The sequence below is a fragment of the Mastacembelus armatus genome, chromosome 17, assembly GCF_900324485.2.
Source record: "Mastacembelus armatus chromosome 17, fMasArm1.2, whole genome shotgun sequence".
NCBI classification, from domain to species: domain Eukaryota; kingdom Metazoa; phylum Chordata; class Actinopteri; order Synbranchiformes; family Mastacembelidae; genus Mastacembelus; species Mastacembelus armatus.
Window position 1 is genome coordinate 13,265,675 of NC_046649.1, and position 24,919 is coordinate 13,290,593.

The following is a 24,919-nucleotide window of genomic DNA, read 5'->3' on the forward strand; positions in this document are numbered from 1 at the left end:
CACTCCATGACGTCAACAATCAGGGACAGCTGGAGAATGACCCATTATGCAGTTCAGCCTTGACTTCAGTGTGGGAGGCTTCCCATTTTTTTCTTTTTTTCTTTTAGCCCCCCAGCCTCTCCAGCCCTCCCTGCCCACGCCCTCTCAGCCTCCAAACCTAGTAACTATACACAAGCTGGACTTAATGTATACACATTCCCCACAAGCAAATGCTGACACATGACAAATCAAACGTCTGATAAACAGCTTGTGCTGAACAATTTTCCCCCCACTGCCAGAGGATGAAAAATAAACAAATCCCTGTCGGTTGGCCCAGCCAGGCCATTTGGTAGGTCTGTCTGCCGATGACTGGGTGGCCCAGGGCTGCTCGGTGTGAGGCCTGGGATGGAGCCACAACTGTTTCCTGTGAGCAGCCCAACCCCGAGAACCTCTCCATGACTGGCTTAGTGGGTGGTAGTCCCCTCCTCCTTTTTTTTCCTCTCATCTCCCAAACTCCTACACTCTCCTCTCTCCCTCAAAGCTTCCACTCCCCTTCAGTGCTGTCTACTCCAAGAACTCCTCCTCCTTCTCCTTTCCTTCAGTAAGTCAGTGCATCTATTCTCACACCCTCAGTCCTTCTCTAGTGGCCTTGAAAAGATGGAGCAGTCAAAGCAAGTTATTAAATGTCTGTCAGCATTTATGAAATGATATCTCTACATGGGGCTGACTGAGTTTTTTTATGCATATGTGCATCTGTTATGTGATATCAGCTGTCACTATATTGTTCACATTGGCACTTGGGCTTAATGTCATCACTCACATCAAATGCATAAATAATGCTATGAAGAAGGAACTTTTGCCTGATTGCATTCACAGAACATTTGATCATTACAAACAACATGTGAAAATAAATGTTTTTTCAGGTAACATCAAGGTAACTTATATACCTGAGTTTTTAACATGATTTTCTTTCATCTTTAAATTTCCCTTTTACATTATTCACCATAAAAGGGAGAGATGAAGCTCTTTCATGGATGACCGTGCATCTTTAAATGTAGCTAAGAATATAATATTAACTATAATGCAGCAGGAAAAGAAACGGCAGTATTTTGATATGAGAATTAGCACTAGTGTTGACGAAGGAGGGGTTATGTATCTGTTGGCCCCAACTCCATTTAACTGATCCCCTTTTTCCATCTGTCCAAAAGCATATTTTCTCAGTGTAAAGAAAATTGGCAGTGGCCACAGCTCTGTTCCCCTATGCAGACTAAATAAACACTCATGCATACGGTACGTGAACTGAGCACTCTGACAAACCCCCTGGTAAGGTTGACAGACATGGGGAATAGCAGAGAGGGGAACAAAGAAGCAGAAAAATTTAAGATTGAAAACGAATATTAAACTACTCTCCTGAAAATCCGTTCATTGACAAATATAACACTCACAATTCATGCTTTTTCTCTGAAATTATACATGACTTCTTAAAAAAGGATCAGAGGCAGTATGTTAGTTTTGGGTATTGGTCAGTTTTGCCCGTGAAGCAATAGGGTTTTACCGGCCACTACTCACAGTGCTGCTAATGCTACTTGGATCTTGCCAGAAAAACACATATCTTATCAAGTTTGAAAGTATCGTAATTTTATTTAAAGTTCATTTTTATGAGTGAGTTAATTTTCATCTCATTTAAAAAAAAAAAAAAAAACATCTATCATTCTTGTGATTCTAGTCTCACCCTAACCCATACTGCATTATACAACTCAGCCAGCAGAGAGCAATATAAGCTATCAATAATAATAAGCAATCTACAGCCAGTTACAGCAAACATTAGACCTGATAATAAGAGCACTGACAAGATTATTGACACATGTGTCAGTATTAGAATCTCACTTTTATTTTTTTTAAGTGTGCTTTTGTATAGTTTCAACCAATAGACCATCTGGCTGGATTTATAGTTTCATAACCGAACTCAACGTTCATCCAGCATAACTAGAGTAGAGATTCAAGACTTCTCCAGCCAAGGAGCCAAACTGAGTAAATACTGAGTGATTCTGGAACATTCACTCATTAAAGCATATTAGTATTCTTGGCATGTGGGGGTCCTCTGAAACCAGTGACCCATTTTGGTTCCCAGCCCATCATTAAAAAAAAAACAAAAAAAAAAAAACGCCATGTTGACTAAGCTTAGTTTTCAACCTCGTAATTTTAGGCCATAAAATAGTCGAGTTTATTCACCCTTGAGCTCTGTCACACTGGCACAGCATGTGCCAACAGCCAAATAGGTTGGCCCAGCCAACAAATTTGTATTTGTTTCTTCAGCTATAATTTTGTTTATTTATTTGGTTTGTGCAGTTAAGAGTGGTCAGAGTAGTCCACACAGCTGCAGTTACACTATGGGAATGCCATTTCCATCTACAGATTGAATACATCTACAGTACCACTTCACTGCACTGATACTAATCAGCTGAAAATGTCTTACACCAGTAGTTCAATGATGTATTAAACCTGTAGGCCTTTGATACCAGCAGTTAGAATAAAATAATAATATCAGTGTACTTCATGTATGGGAGATCACACTCAGCCAGGTCAGCCAGGTCAGCCAGTTAACACTATAGTGGTGACTTGGCCTCAAACCTAATCATCAGTTCCTGTTGCTGACTTTGGTTGAATAAATCAGGGCTGGTGAAACTATGGCCCATTTCAAAACATGCCAAGAATCTACTACATCTCTCACCTCCAGTAATTTTCATGTACACTTCATAAATCACATTTTTGATTGATCGTCAGTTTTAATGAATAGATCATCTATTTGTAGATTAACATGTTCTTTTCTAAAGTCCATTAATCACTTCTAACATTTGTTTTGTTTCATGCCCCCTCTTGTTCACACTATTTTACAGATGTTTGAGGACACAAGAGACAAAATAATACATACATTCAGCAATATGTCCAATGCTAGTGCCAGTGTATAGCATCACTATAAAATATATTTATAGTACCTTTATATTACCCTTTTTAGCACATGTAGTATAATTTCTTATCTAAATAGAGCAACATTTTCTAAACCTACCAGAGCATGAAGTGTGTATACTCACTACATCACTTGCATGTAGTAAGAAAAAAGTAAAAAGACCTTTTATAACCATTTACAAAATTGGCAACACAAATATTAACACTTAAAATAAAGTAATCTGATCTGTTTGGTATATAGCTGGACATATGTAACACTTTCAGGCACTTTTCATAACACTTTTATGGCATTTTAGGGCATTCAGCTCTCATGGGATACAGTATTGGAATACCATTAGTGTTACTGCTTCACACACACACAACCTCACACACATGGTCTGGGACAGAGTACAGCTCTGGGTTTCTTCGTTTCCCCATTTGGTCAGTAACTGGTCCATGGGGCCACTTTGTCGCTTTTCCTGTTGGTCTTCATTGGTTTTCCATTTCATACTGTACTGTAGAGCACAGAGCACAAAAATTAAGAAACAAAATCAGGCTTTCAGCTTGAACATTAGTTCAAGTGAGTGTAAGTGAGTTTAACAATATTAAATGTTTCTGAAACAAAGTATAATCCATAAGTGTGAAATTAACCCTGAAACCTCTGTTCATGAATTCAGTCAGTTTCTTTGTATGGAGCATGTGGATTGAGATATAGCAGGCTTGCACACAACCTCTTTTTATAGGAACACCAATCAAAACCACAAACCAAGGATAGCGCAGAAATGTGTAAGTGTGCTTTTGAAATTAATTCTTAAAACCCACCAGTTTTCTTTTTTTCTTTTTTATGGGACACACCAGAGAAGTCATATGTTTGCTTGCAGGGTACAACATGTGGAAGCCAAAAGTCTCAAAGAAAAATGACACACTTTTTTTTTTGGATGCACTGCAACAATGTCCACTTATGTGTATTAGTAAGTCCCAAAAGTCTTATTTTCTTATATTAAGAGAGCAAAAACTGCCAGTGTAGTGAGATAATACCATTACAAATGAACTTGTCTCAAGGACATTTCTACAGTTATTTTTCTTCACTCTTGTTCAGAGGCTTATTCTGTCTTCTTCAATATACCGACACTAATTTCTGCAAAAATCATAAAACAAGATCACCTATGAAGACCATGTTTCCACTGCTAGGATATGAGGATAATATTTTTTTGTACACAAATATAAGCATGGAGTCACCGCTCCATAAAAGGTTGTGAACCTCTGATTCACTTGACATGGATCAATTTTTCCCTCGCTGATGATTCATAAAACTAAACAGTTTCAGTCGCGTGTTTTCTTACAAAATTGCTTTGGGTTGTTATACGTAATGCCTTGTGTGCTAAGAAAAGTAACAGCAGTCCTCAGTTTCAGACAAAAAGAAGATCAGTAGATTTTTTATTAAAAAAACACTAATAGTAATGCAGAAATAAAGAAACCACAGCTCTGACCACACTATAAGCTCTGAACTGTGGTTAAGAAACACCACAGCAAACTTTGGTCTATCATCAAAGATGTCACCACCATTAAAAACAAAAGCCTGGAAGTAGTAATCTTCCACATTTCCACTTTAGCCTTACAGTTACAATTTTAGTGTAAGGCCGCATACTTACATTAATATGTATTTCTATTGTTTTTATTGAGATTGAACACTTTATTGAATATTGACAGTGTATCCAAACACTGATACCGCCCTTGTCAATTACTCTTGTTGGTCATAATCACCAGGTGCTTGATTATGTTAAGTGAATCTGTTCTGGTCAGATAATGTAATGAACTCTTACACTAATGAGCTACCTACACTGCAGTGTTTCTTTTATTGTTAGTGCTCCTCAAACATCTTTAATGCAATTTATTCGGCCTTTCCATAGCATAGATAATTATTCGGCAAACCCAGAGACAAACGATATTTAAAAACCATGCTCATGCATGGTGTCAATTATAGTTTATTCTCTGGTTTGCCTAAGTGCTGTAGAGTAAGACTCTGTCTCATTGCTCCCCAGCTTGCCCCAGCCCTCCTCCGCCTCTCCTCTTCACCACATGAAATAGCTGTCTGTGCCAGCCTAGTGCTGAGCCTTCATTAGCTTTTACTACCCCACTTGGATGTGTTTAGCTTCGCTCTCTTTCTCTCACTCTCCGTGTGTCTGACTGTGTGTGTCTGACCCTCTGTATGTGTCTGTGTCTGCGTATATTTAATTACCACCCCCACCCTTGCTGTGGAGTACCCCTCAATGCCATTTCACCATATCATTACACTGTGGCTGCAATTTAAACTTCAGTCACACACACACACACACACACACCCTCACACACACACACACACACACACACACACACACACCACACACACACACACACACACACACACACACACACACACACACACACCACACACAATTTCCCCTGGCTGGCCTGCAAATTGTAAAGAGGAGACGGTGGGGTTGAGTAGAGAGCTGCTTTAGCTCATTTATTCTCTGCTAAAACAGAATTCTCAAATGGAAACACACACATAGAAAGAGAAAACATGAAACACACCAAAAAAAAAAAAAAAAAAAGATAAAAAAACAAAGCAATACCACAGAGCATTACAGCACAACGTATCACAACTGACTCTGGTGTTCAAACTGTTATTGTTTGAACTAAACAAACCACTTATAAACACAAGGCCTCTGCCTTACGAGGCTCATATTTAGGCCCTTCTGTAAACAGCAAAGCACAGAATGAATCAATTAAAAGGGCATTACGCTGGTTCCTGTTTATTTAAAACATGTTTACACTATATGGGCCCTCCCGCCTGTCTGCATGATTGCCTGGAACTTCATATTCCTCCTCCCCCTCCTGCCACCCCTCAGTGGACCCGGTCATGGCCAAGGTATAGAAAAACACACATACGCACACACACAGACACATACGCACACACACACACACACACACACACACACACACACACACACACACACACACACACAGGGTATGGATTATGAACACATTTGTTACGCTGAAGAGTGTTTTCAGTAAATATTGATCTCGTTCTTCCTCTGTTTCTGTGAGAGATGATTAGAAGAACTCAGTCAGAGCAACAATCTAGCGCAGTGTGCAATCACAGAGCAGAAACTCATATAAATACATGCAGCAGAAGAGAAACTCAACTCTCAAAGGAGCTTTCAATTCAGGGAACAGGCTCAGAATTGTGAGCGAGCCAAATCATTGTAAGATTAAATGAGTGAATGAGTAAACAAACATGTTCATGGATATGTTAAAAGAAGATTGAACTGAAATTGCTTGGAAACATTTCCATGAAGTTAGTAAAAGTAATCTTATTAAATCTAACATCATTAAGGTTGTTCTTTTAGACAAAATGCATGAATGCAATGGCCTCGTTTAAAATAACTGAAAATAAAGTGTTTTATTATAAAGCCATCATTTCAACCACAAGTTAATTAAGGAATAGTAATTATTGGGATTATTAGTTATAAATTAAAACTTGCTTTCTTGTTGAGTGGTAGATGAGATATCACTCTGATGTATGTGTGTTCAGTATGGGGCTGAAAGGGCAGGAGGTGATTAGTTTAGCTTAGCATAAAGACTGAAAACAGCTTACTCCTCTAAAAGCTCACTAATTAACACAGAATAGCTTGTTTGTTTAATGTACAAACAAATAAAAATGTGAATGTGACAAGTTTTGCTTTTATGAAGAAGCGTTACAATTTGGACCTGTGTCTTGACCAGGTGCAGAGATTTCTCATGTCCCAAAGAGACAGCAAAAAGCAAAATGTCTATTCTTTTTTAATGACAGGCCATTCATAAGATGGGCTGAGATTAGGTACATCAAGCCAGTGCTTGTACAGTCGTGTAGAAGGCCATGCTCAGTAACATCAGTTTCTTCCATTTCTTATATGTTTTTGAAAATATTTGAACAGATATTGACAGACTCTGTTTTCACGTTTGATGGCATCATTTGTTACATAATGGATGGATGCTTTGTTATTTACAGAAGTCTGGAAAAGTCATGATGGCTTGTATGAGAGTTTACACCTAGATCCACTGGCACAACCAAAAACATGGATGACAAAAACTTTATTCTCCTACTTATGAATGCAACATATCATAACCTCCCATCTGAGGGGAAGATGTGGTTTTTCCACTTTTGTACAAGCATTTTAATGTATACCACATACTGTTTACATGCAATTAAATGTACTGTGTTAAAGAAACTTTCACATTCATCGCAGTTCATTAGCACTGTGGCTTCTCAAAACACATTCATGAACTTTAATGTCAAATACTGTATCCTCATGATAGATTCAGTTTTATTACAACAAAGCATTGTTGTGGATGTGATGAAAAATGGGGTGGTATGTCAAAACTGAAGTCTGCTGTATCACTGGCTTAACAGATAATTCCCCCATTCTTCTCTGCTGTGCTTAGTGCAAAGCACAAACACATACCCTACCCCCTGCTTCACACAGACATGCACGCTCGTGCATGTTCATGCACACACACACACACACACACACACACACACACACACACACCCTCACACACACACATATACACACAAACACACTTTTCTTTACTAATCAGCCCTATTGAATTCCAGCAACAATGGGCGCTCATCCTAAGGCCACCCAAGCAGTGCACACACTCACACACATGCATACACACTAACACCAGCATCACCAGATCATGAGTTCAGTCTTTTGTTCCTCCATTGTGTTTTCTTTTCTTCCATTGATCTCACCTTCACACATAGGTCAGGAGTTGGCACTGAGAGATCGTGTTATCTGGACCATCAGCTGCTATCAGGGCCCACACACTGCAGTCACACACAGGAAGGAGGGAGGTAGCAGCTTTAGCCATTCACAGTCTTTGCACGTATAGGAGGTATCATTTTTTTCAGATGAGGCTAAATACAGAATGATAGTTTTGTAATTGGATGACAATGTGGTGTTTTACTGTTCTCTTTCCAGTCACAGTGTCGTTTGCAGCCTATCCAAGGACGGTATCACACATTACACTTTACTCTCCCTTTGTCAACCCCACAGAGGAATTCTTTTTCTCATGGATGTGGAAAAGCGTCAACCCATGATCAGATGCCCCTCTTGGATGAGATGAATGCTGAATCTTTTTTGGACAGAAGGTTGATTAACTAAATGCAGAAGACAGTGTCTACTACGCCAGTTGTGTTACTGTTATATATCTGTAGCTATTATATACATAGACTTGTAATGAACATGTGTGGGTTTGCGTTCCATTTCTGGAATCATATAAAATTTAATTTTATGCACTTGGAATTACACAATGCAAATGCAATGCCACAAAATCATCCATTTGTTCCATGTCTATATCAGTTCAGGTCAATGCCATAAAATTGTAAGTTATCTTTATCTAATATACCTCTGAACAGCATACCTTATACTTGATCCCAAAGTTATGTGTGTGTGTGTGTGTGTGTGTGTGTGGGTGTGTGTGTGTGTGTGTGTGTCTAAAATCTATTGAAAACCAGCCTGTATCATCACTTTTTAAAACATTTTTTATTAAATTCTTCTGGGAAATCTAAAGAAAAATGAATGGGTGCTTGATAATTTTTATGTCTTGCCTAAGCTTGCTCTTAAATTAAAACAACCCCATAAAAAAAAAAAGAGAATTTTTTCCCATAAAGATGTGGTACAGTGGCTAAGTGATTAGCAAGCCACACCTAGTAAATTAAAGTTGCCTTTTTGAATTGACTTTTCTCCTGGCAAACACATGCTTCTCAGCTACTTTTAGAATACTAGTTTCTTCCTATTTGTGAATATAAGTCTGAGAAGTTGTTTACCTGATTTGAACAAAAGCATCCTGGGATAGGCTCCAGTCTTGCTGTGACCCATAACTAGACAGTATGTTTTCATTTCCTTGTCACTGAGCTGTGACATTAAATGCAAAAAGCACTCCCAGGATGACATCACTTAAGGAGCATATTTGTTTTCATTGGCCTTACAACTTTAAAACTAAATCAGTCTGGCCAGTGCTGTGCACTGCTTAGGAGTGTGTGTTATATTACACGCTAAATACATGAATTTAAGTTTACATAGCCAGACATGAACATTGTGTTGTTCTCTCTCCATCTACATGGGTCTGTGTGTGTGGAAAAAGTGTAGTTTAGAGGTGGACGTGCATGACAGTAACTTCAAAAGACTGAGGTATCAGATTCAGACATGGGCTGCTCTGCTTGAGCTGACAAACGAGGAGCTGTTGTGCGGGAAGCAAAGGAATTTACAGCATCTACTTTTCATCTACACAGGTGGGCCTGTGTGTGTGTGTGTTGTGTATTTGTGCATTGGGCCATATTCTGTATGTGTGTCAGTATGCTGTTAGTTTTGTGTTTGGGTTTTTTAAGAAGGTGTAGAGCACATGAGCAAAGCAGTGACATTGAGTGTGTGTATGTACATGCTTGAGTGTGTGCATCTGCCTGCACAAAGGTGGAGATTTAGACAGACGAGTCACAACAATGATCCAGGAAGTCAGTGATCCTAGACACTTTCCAGGTGGTTCAGTGCTCCAGTTCAGTGGTTGTTAACCTCACGTCATTTTTCATAAAGTGGGTATGTTTTTTAAAAAAACCCACCTATACAGCCCAATGTAATGAAAAGAAATCATATAGAAACACATGAATAGGCTGGGATGTCACTGTAAAGTTTACAAAGCACACAGTATTTTCTAACCAAGGCTTATTCACCTGGTGTCAGGTGACTGGCAGGAAGTGTAATGTGTTGCTCACCTCCGGCACAGGAGAAAACACAATACAGAAGAAATTCTATGATGAAAAAAACAAGTCAAGTCAATAAAACTCATGTTTCATTTAAACAAATAAGTCAGTAAATGCTGTTTTGTGATATTGCAATGATCCTGACTTTGTGTGATGTTATCCTGGATAACTTATCTATAGGGTATCCTGACAGCACTTTGATGTCGCAGTGCCCATCATAACCCACAACATGAGAGTACTAGACATAAGTGACAAAGCTTGTATCTTTACAGGTAGTTAAGAGTAGGCCAGTTTATAGAGAATATATACTTATCCAGCAAACACTGTTAGCTCATCTGCATTTGTGATAACAGCATAGACCCTTTATCTTTTCACAGGGTCACAAGCAAACACAAACGCACCCTCTACAAAAGACTTTCAAAGACCACAAAAATTTTTTTAATTCAATTTATTCTGTTAGTTAAATTTCTATAGCAGGTGAGGGAACAGTCACGCAAGGGTTTTCTTGAGCATAGTTTTCAGAAGTCACAGTGTTTTAGACATGGACAAAGACATTTTTTTTTTCAAAATGACAATGAAGAGGAAAGGGCCAAGAGGAAATGTAAAAGCAAGGTGTAACAGTGACACATCCCTACACACCTTCTCCTTCATGGTCCTACAACTGTCCCTTTGCTCCAAAAAAAAAAAAAAAAAAAAAAAAGGTCTCTGCACTAAAGTGTTGTCAACCCCTCCCTCCCATAAACCACCCCCCACTGAAAAATGCAAGCAAAACAAAACAACTCTGCAACAAATAGATATAATTATATATAATATATATTTACTCTTTAAAAATAGAACTTCAGTCTAATACTAACATCTGTACAAACTACAAAAATAAAATTTTAATATAAATAATTTATATGGCATGACATTAACAATTTTTTTTTGAAATAAACTACAAAAGAATGCAGGAGCTCCCCCCTTGAACCTCCTTCTCTATAAACTCCTCACCACTGTCTGACAACACCCCCTAGCTATATGTGATCTGATCAAACTGTAAATGGTGCTTTGTTGGTTTTTGCTTAATTATTCACAACTGCACAGTAGCTACTTAACTCTTCTTTTATATTTACAAAAGAAATCAGAGCTGCCACTTAAAAGAATGACATGAAAAAGAAGGCAAATTTTTCTCTGCAATTTAAGTTGGCAGTGATGCGACCAAAAGCTGAAGAATAACAGAAACTTTGTAAAGCAGATGAATTGATAATCCTATGAGTGAAATACATGTTGATGGCATGTATGGGGTTTGTATTAACATGACCAGTGAGAAATTAGAATGTGAGTCAGAGCATTGAAAGCACTGCGGCATTGAGACGCGTAAACCAGTTTACACAATGTAATAATTGCACAGGATCACAGCAACATGAACGTGTTATGACCCTAAAGCAGCAAGCAAAGAAAAATGGATAAGATAATAACGTAAAATAAAATCACTCCCTTTGCATTTGTAATTCCCTTTCAAAATAATACAAGAAGGTGAACAACTCTTTTGTCAAACACAAATGACAAACGTGAACTTCACTCATTGTATAGCTTACAAAAACTGCAGAAGAAAAAAAATATATATATCACAGCTCCTTCAAGTAATTTAAAACTGCAGAGAACAAAGGGACACCCAGACAAAGATATGATATTAAATATGAATTAAGTGTGACCCTGCCACCGTGTTGACAGGCTGATCATTTTGTTTTACATTTCCATAGATAGATAAAGGATGGTAATACCTGACAAACATCAATCTACTACTGCTTCTTGACAAACCTTCTGTGAGATGGAACATGTTTACACTAAAGCAGGAACATGATGCTGAGCTCTGTGACAATGACAACAGAGGGACATACTGAAGGCACAACGGTTACTACTACTACGGAAAACAGTCTGTTGTGTCATTCTCTGCTCTTTTTTTTTTTACAGTGCACACTGACAGAGAACAGCTATTTGTAAAATACAAGAGTGTGTCAGATGTGAATATCTCACAGTAAAATACTGTGTGCAAAGTTATTAAGTATAATAACCTAAAAAGGGGAAAGAGGGGAAAACTGCATTTTTAAGGCAAATCACTTAAAATTATTTTGAAGTGTAGCAGCAAAAAAAAAAAAAAAAAAAAAAAGAGAACATAATACAAATAGAAATAAAACACTGACCATGTATGTTCAATAACCTAATATCTTAATAACATCTCAATTCTTGTGGACACTTTTTACATATAACACAATTCTTATTCTATACATTATGAGGGGAAGAAAACTCAACCATACCCCCAAAAATAAACTTTTACATCTGAACTTTTACACAAGAGTATACCCAAGTTATACAGTACTCTTTTAAATAGCTTCCCTCTTTTTTTAGTATTAAAATATATACTCATAGATTTATATAATTCTTAAAACAAGTCAATGTTTTCTTAATATGTCCTTGAAATAAATCCTTTTCCGTTTTTGTGTGACGTTTTATGTACAGCTGAGAGTTCAAGACATGATGTGAGGCCAAGTGGGCATCAAGGAACTCTGGGAAGCAGCCAGAGACTCGAAGGGGGAAGGCATATGGTGTGAGAGAGAGTCAGCAATCTTTGGTTGCATGCATCCTCAACCCACCTGCAGCAGACAAACAGAGAAAAGAATGAGACATTGCTAAACTGCAATTTAAACAAAATATAAGGCTACAAAACTAGACATGAAAAACTACATGTATTCATTGATTTTCTGTTAGGTTAAATGCAACTTTTTAATATGTTAAAAAAGATTACAAGTCAGGTTAATTTCAGATCTGTTAGTTGTTGACTCACCTTGTATCTTGCCAAGCTTATGCTCTGTCTGGCCCTGTGTTGCTTCCAAGTCCTGGAGCTCTAGAGAGTCTCCTTTACATGAAGAAAAGTTTGTTTTGTCACCACAAGTCCTCTTAGTAGGGTCAAAACATTCCAAGTCACTGTCCGTGTCAAAACCTTCATGCATGTAACCTTGATACGTCGCTCCTGGCAAGGCTGGATGCACAGCAACTGTCACGGAGGCTGTGGCTGTGACCATGGTAACAGGTCCCCCAGTGGAGCCTTGTGTCGGCAAGGCAGAGTTGCCGTTGCTATAGTTTGGCCCTTTAGTTCTGTTTGGCTGAGGCCCTCTGCTGTTCTGAAGCCTGGGGCCGCTTTGACAAGTCCTCCCAGGGAAGTGAGCTCTGTCACTGGGCAAGTGTTGGCTGGGCTGACCCTGGAACCTCCGGAGGCCCTGCTGCGGCTCCCTCTTGGTTCCATCCCAGCATGTAACCTGGGAGCTGAGAGGGGACTGTGCATTGTGCGAGGTCTCATTTAACAGATCTGTCCCCCTACCAGTGCCTGTCGCATCTTCTCTGAGTGGTTTCACCACCTGCAACAAACACATTTTCAAAATTTACTTTCAGAAAATCTCTTAAATGGAAAGGTCACTTTAACACACAGGAGGGCTTTCTAGCTTATCTGTATAGTCATACAGCATACCGTGAGCTTGGGGAAGCTGGGGCTCTTGCTGGCTTCCAGCAGTATGTGAGATGTAGTGGGGGGAACATTGGCGTGTGATGCTATGTATGCATTCCGGTCTTGGTACTTATAATCCTCTTCCCCGATCCCTGATGTGGTGGTCATCTCAGAGTAATACTCAGAGTCCGATGACTCTGAAAATGCTTGCTGGCGGGATCCCCGTGGATTGTGGTGTCCTGTGTAGTAACCATGGTGGGTCATGGGTGGGGGCAGCGGTGGTTCGGGAGAAGGAGTGGGCAGGCGGCTGGCATTGTCGACTGGGGTGACCTCAGCTGGAGGGCCCGTCATGGAAAGGAGGACTGGCAGGAGAACCAAGCCATTCAGCATTCCCAGCACAGTCAGGATGGCCAAAACGGCAAAGAAATACCTGAAGAGGAGACAGATAAGGTACATTAGTTTAAACCTAACCCTAAAAATGATACAATAATTACACAAATAAGGTAAACAAGGCTGTGGTAGCATCTTGTAATCTCTGTTTACATCGCTGACACAAGAAGTCAAGGTGAAATATGATCAGAGAGAGCAACAACAGTGACTTCACCTTTCTTGTTAGTTAGCAGCAGCTGCTAATTGTTAACTCAGCTGGAATTTAGTAGCTGTCCAGGCACTCCTGTGTTTATACTGAACAACTCTGCCAACCCTCATCTTCCGGCCTATTGCCTGTATCCGCTACATTGCACATGCATTAGAAAGTGCATCTGCTGCTTGACAGACATCTTAATTTTATGCATTTTCTCTCTTTAGGTTTTCTTATAGTGGGACAAAAAAGGGGCAGGACCACAGTGTCCTGACGTTTTATATGGACAAAAACACATACCCAGCTCCAAACACACACTCAATCCAACTAAAACATGCTTTGATGCCTCCACTACTGCTGCTACAAGACTTTCTCCCGCTCTGTTTTTCACTCACACTATGTGCGTGCATCTCAGTGGAGCTCTGAGGAGGCCAGGGGTGGAGGCAGGCCACAAGAAAGAGCTCCCCAAGAAAATTAGAGAGGACTCCACTTAAACACTAACAGAAAGCAGAAAGAGAGACAGTGAGATGCTAACCACCAGCCAGACTTAAAGAGGTAAAAGAAAGAGAGAGAAAAAATTAGATTGTTGGAATGGAGAAAAAAGCCAACAAAGACAGAGATAATAGCTGTTGAGTGCTCTGGAAACAGGCTTCTCCCCCCTGAATAGCCTTCTGTTACAATTATTACTACTACTGCACTTGACAGAGGCCACTCATCATGAAAAAGTTTATGTTTGCATGTTGGGTGTGATTTCACAACCCATAAGTTCACCCATTTCAGTCTCACTAGCTAAGATATTTTCCACTTTCATCTTCAACTGCTGATCTTGTTTTCTTCCTTTGTCAGAAGCATAACAAATGTCAACGTAACCAGTTTTGACAAAACTCTTCGGGGATATATTTTCAATTTCTTGCTGTCTGCACAAACCACGACTGTCTTTAAACCACACACAGCTATTTAACTGCCATGCTTTATTGAATTAACGCACATTCACATGCAGCTGCTGAAATCTCACATAGGTCCTTATTGTTTTCATGGCATAACATTTTCTTCAACTTTTGAACTCACTTGCTTATTTGACTCCAAGACCAAACTGCCACTTCTTTACATGGTTAAAAAGAAAACAAGAGGAGAACGAGACAGCAAAAGAGTGAGACTTTGGTGGGACCTCCAACAGCGTCTTACTGTTAGGAATTCTGTTTATATAAACTGTAATCTTTTCCATTCGTTGTCAGGGCCTGGGAGAGTCGTGTGTATGTATGTCTGTGTGCATATGTGTGTGTGTGTATGTGTGTGTGAGAGAATGAGAGTAAGTGTTTACATGCCTGCACATATGTGCTTTTCTCCTTTGTGTGTGTGTGTGTGTGTGTGTGTGTGTGCATGCATATGTGGCCCACATGTGAGTGCACCCATGCTACACATGTGTGTGTGAAAGAGAGGACTCTGAGCAAAGCTGAATTAGGCTTGCTGTTTATTCAGTGCATTACAAGGCCAGAAGATGTTTACAGCAGTATATTTATGCTACTCCCCAGCTAGCCAGCTCTGGCTTGCCCCATTCACCTGACCACAGTGACAGCTACAGCTAAACAAGACCTCCAACAGAGATAGTAGACCCCTCTGTCACTCTTTGTCACCCTGTCCTCTGAAAAAATCATCACTTACACAAGAAGAAAAGAAGAGGCAAGAAGAAAAATGAGATGCTGAAAATTTTCTCTCTGACAGTCTTAATTCTAATCCAACTACCAATTAGTTCTCCATGCCTACATATTTACACCTCTTTATCTTTCTTTATCATTGTGGAGGATCCATTCATTTAACATCCATCTACCCACCCACCAGGGCCACAAATCTCTGCAAGAAAGCCACCGTCAGAGTAATTCTTCTCTGCTCTCTGTGTCTTTCTCTGTTTCTGCAGAAAAACTGTGCTTTTTATGTCATGGAGGCCTGCTGCAGTCTATGAGCTCAAGGTTGTGGTTTTCGGGTTTGGGCTGAGACCACATTCGGCTGAAAAACATCGAGCTATTCGCCTTTTTTTCCACTCTGACCATGAAACAGTGGTAGAAAACACACACATATACACAAAGGATCACACATACAGTATACACATTTTACACGTGCGCACATGCACACATTCAAGGGAATGATGGAGTTTGTTGGTGGGCTTCAGACTATCTGACTGGCTGATCAGTACAGATTTAGCTCCACTTTTTTATTACTGCATCCAGTGTGGAGGGAGAGAATGCCAAACGGATGATAGGAATTTTTACAGATTCCCTCGTGTGTGTTTGTGTGTGTGAAAGAGACTGAATGAGAGACAGACACCACCCAGTGGGTAGCAGAACACTTCCATGTTTACGAGCAGCTGCTACACACCCTTGATGTTTTCCCCATTTGTTGTGCTCTGAGGTTGGGGAGATGGATATGTGTGTGTTCCTGGAGTGACAGAACCAGGTGCATATTTGTCACTGTGTGTGTGTGTGTGTGTGTGTGTGTGTGTGTGTGTGTGTGTGTGTGTGTGTGTAAATAGGGAACATTTCCACCTGCATGCACCCCTGACCCCCCACGAGGCTTCCTCCCTTCCTCCTTGAGTGGGGATAGACAACTGGCTCCGCACGTATACACACAAACAGTGTAAAACCAAAACACTGCTTCTTCTGAAGGGAACATATGGACTGTGAAGGGTGTAGATGCCAATGTTGCCAAAGTGAGCGTTGAAACTCTCTCACATATCAATTCAAAGTTAACAGGACTTGTCCAGTACATAGGTACACACATATACAGATAAACACACAGCATCTCACCTCATGATGAAGTCAAACTCTGACCCTGCCAGCATGAGAACACCCAGCAGCGTGGAGATTGCTCCGTCAACCACCGGGGCAAACATGTGCTCCAGAGCCACTGCCGAGCGCTTGTTTCTGTTGCCAATCGCTGTCAGGAAGCCCTGCGGCAGAGGGGGAGGCGGGAAAGAGAAATGAGATGGAAATGCCGATCACACAAAACCTGTGCTTGTGGTGAGGACTTGGAACACTTCGCAATTCCTGCATTTGGTTTTGCCGGAGATTACTTAACTACACTACATGACGGTACACTGTGCGTGTTTGAAACTGCAAACATGAACCAGGAGCCCGAATGTTTCCCAGTAAATCTTTAAATCACATTTTACCTTAATCATTTTCCATTTCAGGCCACAGCACTCTGTGCTATTCACTTGTACTTGCAGCCTATTGCTTTTATAAAATGTCTATTAGGGATCCTGGTAGTAAAACAAAATAAATGTAATCCATAATTTAATCCATAAGGTACACATTAAGATAGTAGCACACATGAGATTTTCAGTCATGTTAAGTCTCATGTGGTCACGTTAGTGTAAAGTACGTATATAACAGTCTGACCCAGAGCGTCGGGTTTCAACTAAAGTGTGTGTTGGACTGCAGGTGCTCAGTGCCCCTAACAGTTAACCATCGTGTTTGCTCTTGCTTTGAGTGTGATGACTTACCAGTGCAATGTGAACAGTGAACTCCACTCCGATGCCCACAGAGGCAATGAGGATAACCACAGGGATGGCGCTCAGCTTGATGCCAATCAGGCCCATGATACCAAACAATTCCACTGTCATCATGGCCAAGATAAACACCTGACGAGTTACAGAAAAAAAAATGTTTTCAACTGCAAATACTTGAGAAACAGTAGAAGGAAAAGGCAAGTAAATCATAAAACAGAAATAAAAAACACACAAACAAAAAAAGGTGTATGTCTTTACTTAGTGACTATGTTCAGTCCTTTTGCTTCTTCATCCCACACAATCTTTGACCCGCTGCTGAGGATTTGAACCAAATGGCATTGAATTACCCACCCTCAGGCTAATACCCACCCCCCCGCCCCTTTTCCTTCTCTTTCTCTTCTTCCTTCCCAGAAGTAGTTGAAATGATTGACAGTGCCTGAGACAACATAGAGTGGGCATTGTGTCACTCATCATAACCCCACATTCATGTACATCTGCCTGTTTTAGGAAAACAAATTCTTTTTTTTTTCATGAGAGCAGCCTGTATCACTTTTTTATTGTTTCTGACATTTTAATGCAACATCCTACTAACGCTGTTTCGGTTTACTAATGTCTTAAGGGTAAATGTGTGATGTTACTGTAAACCGCAATACAAACAGCAACAACAAGTCTTAGAAAAGAAGAAGGAGAAAATGGTTCCCGGCCAATGGGAGCTTTTGATCCCAGCGGGAGCTTCGAGTTGGGGCACGGTTAAATTGGAAATGATAAAAGCTGTTTTACTGCTCGACCACATACAGGCCGGGTAAAATCTTCAGAGGCAGGCTGATGCTTGGAAACCATACATGCATGTAGTTCTCTCTGCATCTGAGGACATTGTGTTGCTGTCTCAATCAGTGCTGCTAGGGACTGCTACTTAAATTAAACACATTCCAATTGAAACCAGCACTGTTGTTGTGCTACACTTCAGCTACCCCCTAATGGTCTGGGATATGTGGATTTGTGTATGTGTTTGAGTTTGGGGGCGGGGGGGTCTTAGGGACCACTGGTCCCACCAGCTTGTGTGTGAAATGTTTTCCAACTGCTGAACACTCAGCAAATCAAATGTCCCTTTTGCTCACACACACACACTCATGTACACACACAGATATCCCTGATGGATGGGTTGAACAGGCCAAGGTCGCAACTGGGCAGATCTGTCCTGTCCCTAAGTCTCTGCCTCTCTCTCTGACAAAAGCAGTGAGGGAGTTGGAGGTAAGAGGCTTCAGAAGGGCAAAGCCTTTCTTGCTCCTTTGCATTTCCTTTTCTAAGACCGGCCCAGCATACATTAGAATGACAAAGGTCCCCGTGTGTGTGTGTGTGTGTGCGTACTGGCCCTCCACAGAGAAAAAGGGGCCCCCTAGACAGCGTTATTGAGCTGTGCTGAGAAGGGTGAGAATGAAGTGAGAGAAAGAAGAGAGGGAGGAAGGGGCTAATGATGTTGTTGAGCTAAGATGAGGTGGAAAATGTGAGATAGAAATAGGCAAAGATGGAAAAGTAGAGAAAGAGGAGGGTACGATGAAGAGTAACTGACTGCTGACTTACAATGATGCCGGCGGTCCAGGGATTGAGAAGAAGAATTGCACAGACCAGGAAGGTGCATGCCAGAACCACACTGATTGACAGCAAGAACCAGTGTCTTAGGCCAATGTACTGCTCCCAGAACAGGAAGGGGTATCCATTAGGATAGTTGAACAAGCCTTTGCGGCTGAACTCGTCGCAGATGGCCCGCACACTCTCAATGGCCTCTACAAAGTCGCTGGCCTGGCGAAGGCCATTCAGGTAGAAGGGGAACTGAGCAAACTCCAGGGGTTCTGCAGCTGGAACTGCAAGACAGAATGAGATTTGAGATCAGATTGTATGGTGTTTATACTACAAGCCATTTTCAGGTGTATCCACATTTTCCAAAATAAAGCATATAAGGTATGTTACTTACTGCGCAGATTCTCTCCAGTGGTGTCATACTTGTCGTGGATCCACTCTCTGGGATGAGGATAAAAGTTTGCCTGGGAGGCAGCATAACCCAGAGGATCATTACTGACCCAAACTGTCAAATAAATGTAAAACACCTCAGGGGGGATCAGACCCTCTGCATCCACCAGCCGGCGAGACGTCAACTAGAAAAAAATGAAGGACAATCATTCAGTTTTCATTGACAATGCCACACAACTTGCTTTGGAAAGGACGTGGATTCTGTTTTATAGTTGCTTTTTTCCCTTACAGTTCTACATACCTGGCTGTAGTTAAAGGGCTCTTTCTTGGAGCCAGTCTGGATAAGGAGCTTGTATGCCAGAGCTCCGTCCTCTGTGCCATTACGATAGCTGTCAGCGTTAATCCTGCCTGCCTGCCAGTCAGCATCAAAAGCAGCCTGAAGACCTGCGTGTGAGGTAAAACACACAGGATTATTGTGGTTGTCATGTATAAATGTTATGACTCCTATTATCATAAAATGATCAGCATTTTCCTGCATGTCTGTCAATGTGGGCAGTGATGTTGAAAATGTGAAATATCAGGTTTCTTTTTCCTTCTCTCCTTTTCCCCCCAGCTGGCTCTAATTGACCTGTTAGCTATTACTTCCTCCTGAGTGGGCCTCTGACACGTCCTAGCCTGAGGACACACACATACACACACCAACACACACACATGCAAAGATAATCTATGACCCCAGTCCATCTACTGCACCACCTCTGAGTCCAGGTGGATGGGGGTAAACAGCGTGACTGAACTTACACTCACCCTTCACACATTCTCACCCCTGCACACATCCATTGACTCCCATCCTTAGTAAAACAGCACAAAAACCTGTTGCTCCATCTGACATCACTATCAAAAACCCTCAAGGGGAAAGTGAGTAAGTTATTACCTGACTCATTCAAAAAAAAAAACAAAACAAAAAAACATTAATGAGCCTGAATTCTTACCTCTGAGCCAGTCCTGGAAGTAGTGTAGCCACATTTGGGGAAGTTTGTTTTCACTGTCTCTGACCACATATCTAACGGAATTGAAGGCATTATGTAACTGGATAAGCAGCCTCTGTGACCGAGCATAATCAAATCCATCCATGGTCACCAGGTACATGTTGTAGAAGGAGAAATACTTGAACTGGGCATCAATAAAATCATACTCCTTGGTGTCACGTGGCACAATGTCGGTCAAGTAAAGGCCGTCGTGCACCATGGTGGTCCCATACAGGCTGAGACCCAGGAGACCTAGAAAGAGAACCACCACAATGGCTTTGCTTTTAGGCTTGAGGAGCATGGGGGCGTATTTCTCCCTGGCAAAGCTGGACAGGTTCCAGTGCAGAAAAGGGAGTGGGACACATTTCTTTCCTGATCTGGAATCCTCTACTTGGGCTAGAAGGTCGCGTGTGGAGCTGGAGGTAGGGGTGAAGAGCTGCGAGCCGTAGGGGTCCTGCATTGTTGCGGTGGTGGGGGAAGGTGTAATGGCTGAAGGAAAAAACATACAAGCACCAAATTAGTGTTTTGCCATTGTGACTTATTTAAGACACTGACTATGAAGACCAATTTGGACAAAAAATATAATTCTGTGAAGCTCAATAACTTCATTTACCTTGAGCCTGAGAAGTGGGGCAGAGGATGACAGAAGGTGGGCTAGTGGAGATCTGTGAGGTAGGTGGTAGGATCGTAACAATGTGCTGCCCTGCTGCATCACACTGCGTGAATGCCTGCACTGTGGTGGTGATTTGGGTGCTGGTGGTGATAGTGGATCCAGCAGCGTACTGGTGTGTGTGTGCCGTTGCTGTTGTAGGCGTGTGTGGTTGCTCTCCGGATTCTGACAGCTCGCTTGGAGAGAGGTGGATGACACGGTCAGAGCAGGGGCTGTACAGACAACAGAGGATGTCCAAACGCTTGTCCTCTCGTCGGTGGAGGTCCAAACTGAGGATGGCGGGGAAGATGAGCAGCACCATGGCGAAGTTAAACACGACCACAATGGCCGCCTAAGGAAAGAAATACAGATAGAAAAAAAGAGATAAACAAACTGAGAAGAGACAGAGAACAGTATGTGAAATTACAGACACTCTACCCCAGCTGGGGAGAGTCAAGGCTTTTTTTAAGTGTCTCAGACCACAGCCCAGAAAGTAAAGCCTTACTCTAAATCACCATCCAGGAATACTAAGCAAGCCAGGAGGGGAGAGGGAGAGAGACAGAGAGAAAAGAAAGAGAAGACTGCCAGAAAGAAAGAACTTCCAGAAGGAATGAGAGAAATAAGTAGGGTGGGAGGAATATATATGTCACGAGTCTGAGTGAAACCATCACCATTCACCGGCACTGCTGCTGCCTCCCTGCTTGCCCTTGCCCCTGAAGCTGACATGGATGTGGTTTCCAGTGTGTGTGTGTGTACATATATGTGTGTATATTTGTGTGAGTGCTTGCGTGTTTTGGACCACCCACAGTTAGTCACAGATCAGAGCAAACCGCCTTGACGGGCCAGTGATATACCGATCCACCCCTCCCTCCCACTTGTTCTCTCTCTGTCTGCTTCTCTCTGACTGTTCATCACTCTCTTTGTTCTGATTATTCCACATTACACACATGCATACACACACAATTATGCACATATACACACGCAGGGACATGCACACACAAAAATGTTGGCCCTGTAGGTGCAGCCGCAATTAAACTGGGAACAAAGGGTTTCCTTGCTCTGAGTAAATGTCACCTCTCTTAAGTTATCTCTTTGATTTTCAAAGGAGCCTCAGGCCTCTTGGTGTGCGATTCTGTACACGTGTTTATGTCCTGTTTACGCATGCGTGAGGGTGTGAATTTCTGCAAAACATACCTGCAAAGAGAAAGCTCGCAAGGCAGGGATGGGTACGAGAGCGGCCATGAAGAACGCAATCATGTTGTTGATGGAAGTCAGAGCAACACTGGTGCCGGTGCGACGCAAACAGTCTCCTGTCCGCTCCTTTAAAACAGAACCAGGAACAAGTCAGAAAGAGGAGAAGAGTAAGGAGGAAACAAAACGAGACAAGAGGAGTGGAGAATCTTAAAGGTACCTTAAAGGGGATGTTACTTCCAGTTTCTGTGAAGGAATGAGCCAAGAGAAACATGTCATCCACACCAATCCCTAGTGCCAGGAAAGGAAGCACCTGGGATGGGAAACACATCAATAGAGAACGAGAAGGCCAGAATGAATATTTGAAGGGTGTGACACCAGTATCTGGGCTTTAAATCAAAACATGCCTTCTAGCAAATGTATGCAGTTTCCTTTGTGTTATACCTGTGTGGTGGCAGCGTTGAAAGAGAGGCCGAGTAGTGAGCAGAGACCCAGCCCTGCGGCAACAGACAGGGCCACCAACAGCACCCCGGCAAGCCCCACAGCCCCCTGGGACTTAGCACAGTCCCACCTTAGCATGGTCACACAGGCATAGGCCAGCTAGAGAGAAGACGTCCATATTAAATGTTGGTTTTATTACGGCAATATTTTTTTTATCAACCTAGCAGTTTTAATCAGCTAATACACTTACCATGAGCAGGTAACCTCCAGCCACCCTGATGACGCTGACATCAGAAAAAGATTTCATGATGTCATTTAGGGTGGTGGTGGAGAAAGCGTGAATGGACTGGCTGGAGTTATCTGGGATACTCTGATGGACCATCTGCAGGATACAAATTAATCAGTCATGAAGTTGTGTAAAAAGCTTCAGTCTCCAAAAGTAGTTTCAATGTAAACTCCCATTCTTAGAAGATGAGAAATATACAAAATATGTCTTTTGCTCTATATTACTTTTAGAATTCACGATTTATTGTCAAGAAGAAGATACCTTGGAGGGGTTGAACTGCTGTGTAAGACAAGCAACTCTGTATTTGCTTTTATTCTTCCACATGAAAACAGATTATAAACTACACAGCACCACCAATGGCACCCAACCCTCTCCTACAACCCCATGAAACAGAAAGGGCCCCCCTGCTGCTTTGAAAGGTGCTTGAAAGTGAGTATGAGTGTGTATGTGTGCTTTTCATGTGCTAGCATGTGCGTGTGTGTGCATGACAACTGAGGAGTAATGAGCACAGATGCCAGAGGTTGTGAGGTCAAAGGTGAATGGGATGGGATTGCATGGCTCAGGAGGCTGTTCTCCCCACGTGGTTCCATGAATGAACCAAAGCTCACGAAAGCTATTTACCTGTTTGCTTTTCATCATCATTCGCTATCTCAAATAGATCTGTTCTTGTTCTTTAATGTGTCAGGAAGAGGTATGTGTCTGTTTGGTTCTGTTTCCCCTCCTCCCCTCCTTTCACATGTCCCTAACTTCCCTCCCTCCCTCTCTCCTTACTCTCACCATGGTGGGTGTCATCTATCATAGCAACAGCTTGTTCCTATAACTAGGGCTCTGACAGAGAGAGATGATTGGCCTACCACACACATATGCACACACACACATAGATACACAACTACTGCCCTGTTCTGCCCTACAATTCACTTTACAAGGAAGCTGAAGACTGATGGAATTCAGACATTGCAGAGGCCCATGCAGTTTGCATGTGTGTGTATAAGAGCAAAAAAAGGTCTTCATAGGAACACAGAAGTGCCACCTCAGATCTCTTGTCTTCTTCTTACACAAAATATCTCACTTGTGCACTTTTCTTTAAAGGCTGTGTATTTCAATATACATTAAATGTATGCTTATGTTCACACCTCCACAAACTTCCTTTGCCAGGACTCAAGGATAGCGGTGGCCTTTTCTTCATTCCAGTTGATATCATGGATCTCATAGTCATCTTTAAAGTGCTCATACAGCTGCTTCGGGCTCATCAACAGGAACATGGTTTGGAGAGCCTCCGCACTGAAAAAGACAAATTTAAATGGGAGATGTCAGATTTGTCCTGCTAACATGGTTTATTATGTGTCACGCATGTGTTGAGCTGAGCTGCAACCTCAGTTGCATCACCGGTCTCACAACTGGCATACTAGAAATCATCTAGTCTGACTGTTTGAATGTTCCTGGTATCCCTAAACCTTACTGGAGTGCGCAGGCAGGTGCCGTTTCTTCTAGGAATTTTCCATCTGCCTGTCTGCCTGCCAATGTAAACAGCCAAAAGCAGGTGTTATCTAGTCTGACGGTCTGCTGGTCTTTAGACTGTGATCCCAGATGTCCTCAGGTTTTCTTGGCACAGGCACAGTGAGTAGCAGTGCTGCTCAAAATGTGAAAGACATGATCATAAATCACATCCAAGAGCAAGTGTGGCTCTTGCAGATGGGACTGGAATCCTCTTTCATTCAAGGTAATATTGGGGCTGTTTGGGTAATAGTCTCTGGGCTCTGACCCAGTGCTGTCACTCCATTTGTATAAGATTTTAAACCCAGTTGACGTCAATAGTAAAAAAAAAAAAAAGACATTTTTATCACATTCAAAACAATGTGTATTTGAGCATTTTTCCGTTCTTCTATTTCTTCCTTCTTTTGTGGTCCCAACAAATATGTAGGAAGGTGGTGTTGGGAGCTTTATGTAGCTGTCATCTTTAATTGGCCTATCCTGGATCGGGGTCATGCAAGAAACTGATTCCTCTCAGTATGAGGCATTCTTTGCCTGGTGTCTGTTGAGTTATTGGCACTTACATAGACTCCACCGTCATGGTGGCTCAT

At 41.7% G+C, this 24,919-nt stretch overlaps 1 protein-coding gene across 1 annotated transcript in view; it reads right to left on the reverse strand.

Annotated features, from left to right (window-relative positions):
* Positions 1-10,465: 10,465 nt before the first annotated feature.
* Positions 10,466-24,919, reverse strand: part of ptch2 (patched 2) — a 29,517-nt gene continuing 15,063 nt past the window's right edge. Inside the window, exons 9-23 of the mRNA XM_026314509.1 lie at positions 23,972-24,119; positions 22,803-22,934; positions 22,556-22,711; positions 22,332-22,424; positions 22,115-22,240; positions 20,885-21,272; positions 20,236-20,760; positions 19,548-19,690; positions 19,251-19,431; positions 18,860-19,140; positions 17,273-17,410; positions 16,575-16,717; positions 13,218-13,623; positions 12,537-13,107; positions 10,466-12,345 (exon numbers count right to left, since the gene is read on the reverse strand). Of these exons, the coding sequence (XP_026170294.1) occupies positions 12,311-12,345; positions 12,537-13,107; positions 13,218-13,623; positions 16,575-16,717; positions 17,273-17,410; positions 18,860-19,140; positions 19,251-19,431; positions 19,548-19,690; positions 20,236-20,760; positions 20,885-21,272; positions 22,115-22,240; positions 22,332-22,424; positions 22,556-22,711; positions 22,803-22,934; positions 23,972-24,119 (3,466 nt within the window). The 3' untranslated portion in view covers positions 10,466-12,310. The remainder of the gene's footprint in view (positions 12,346-12,536; positions 13,108-13,217; positions 13,624-16,574; positions 16,718-17,272; positions 17,411-18,859; positions 19,141-19,250; positions 19,432-19,547; positions 19,691-20,235; positions 20,761-20,884; positions 21,273-22,114; positions 22,241-22,331; positions 22,425-22,555; positions 22,712-22,802; positions 22,935-23,971; positions 24,120-24,919) is intronic.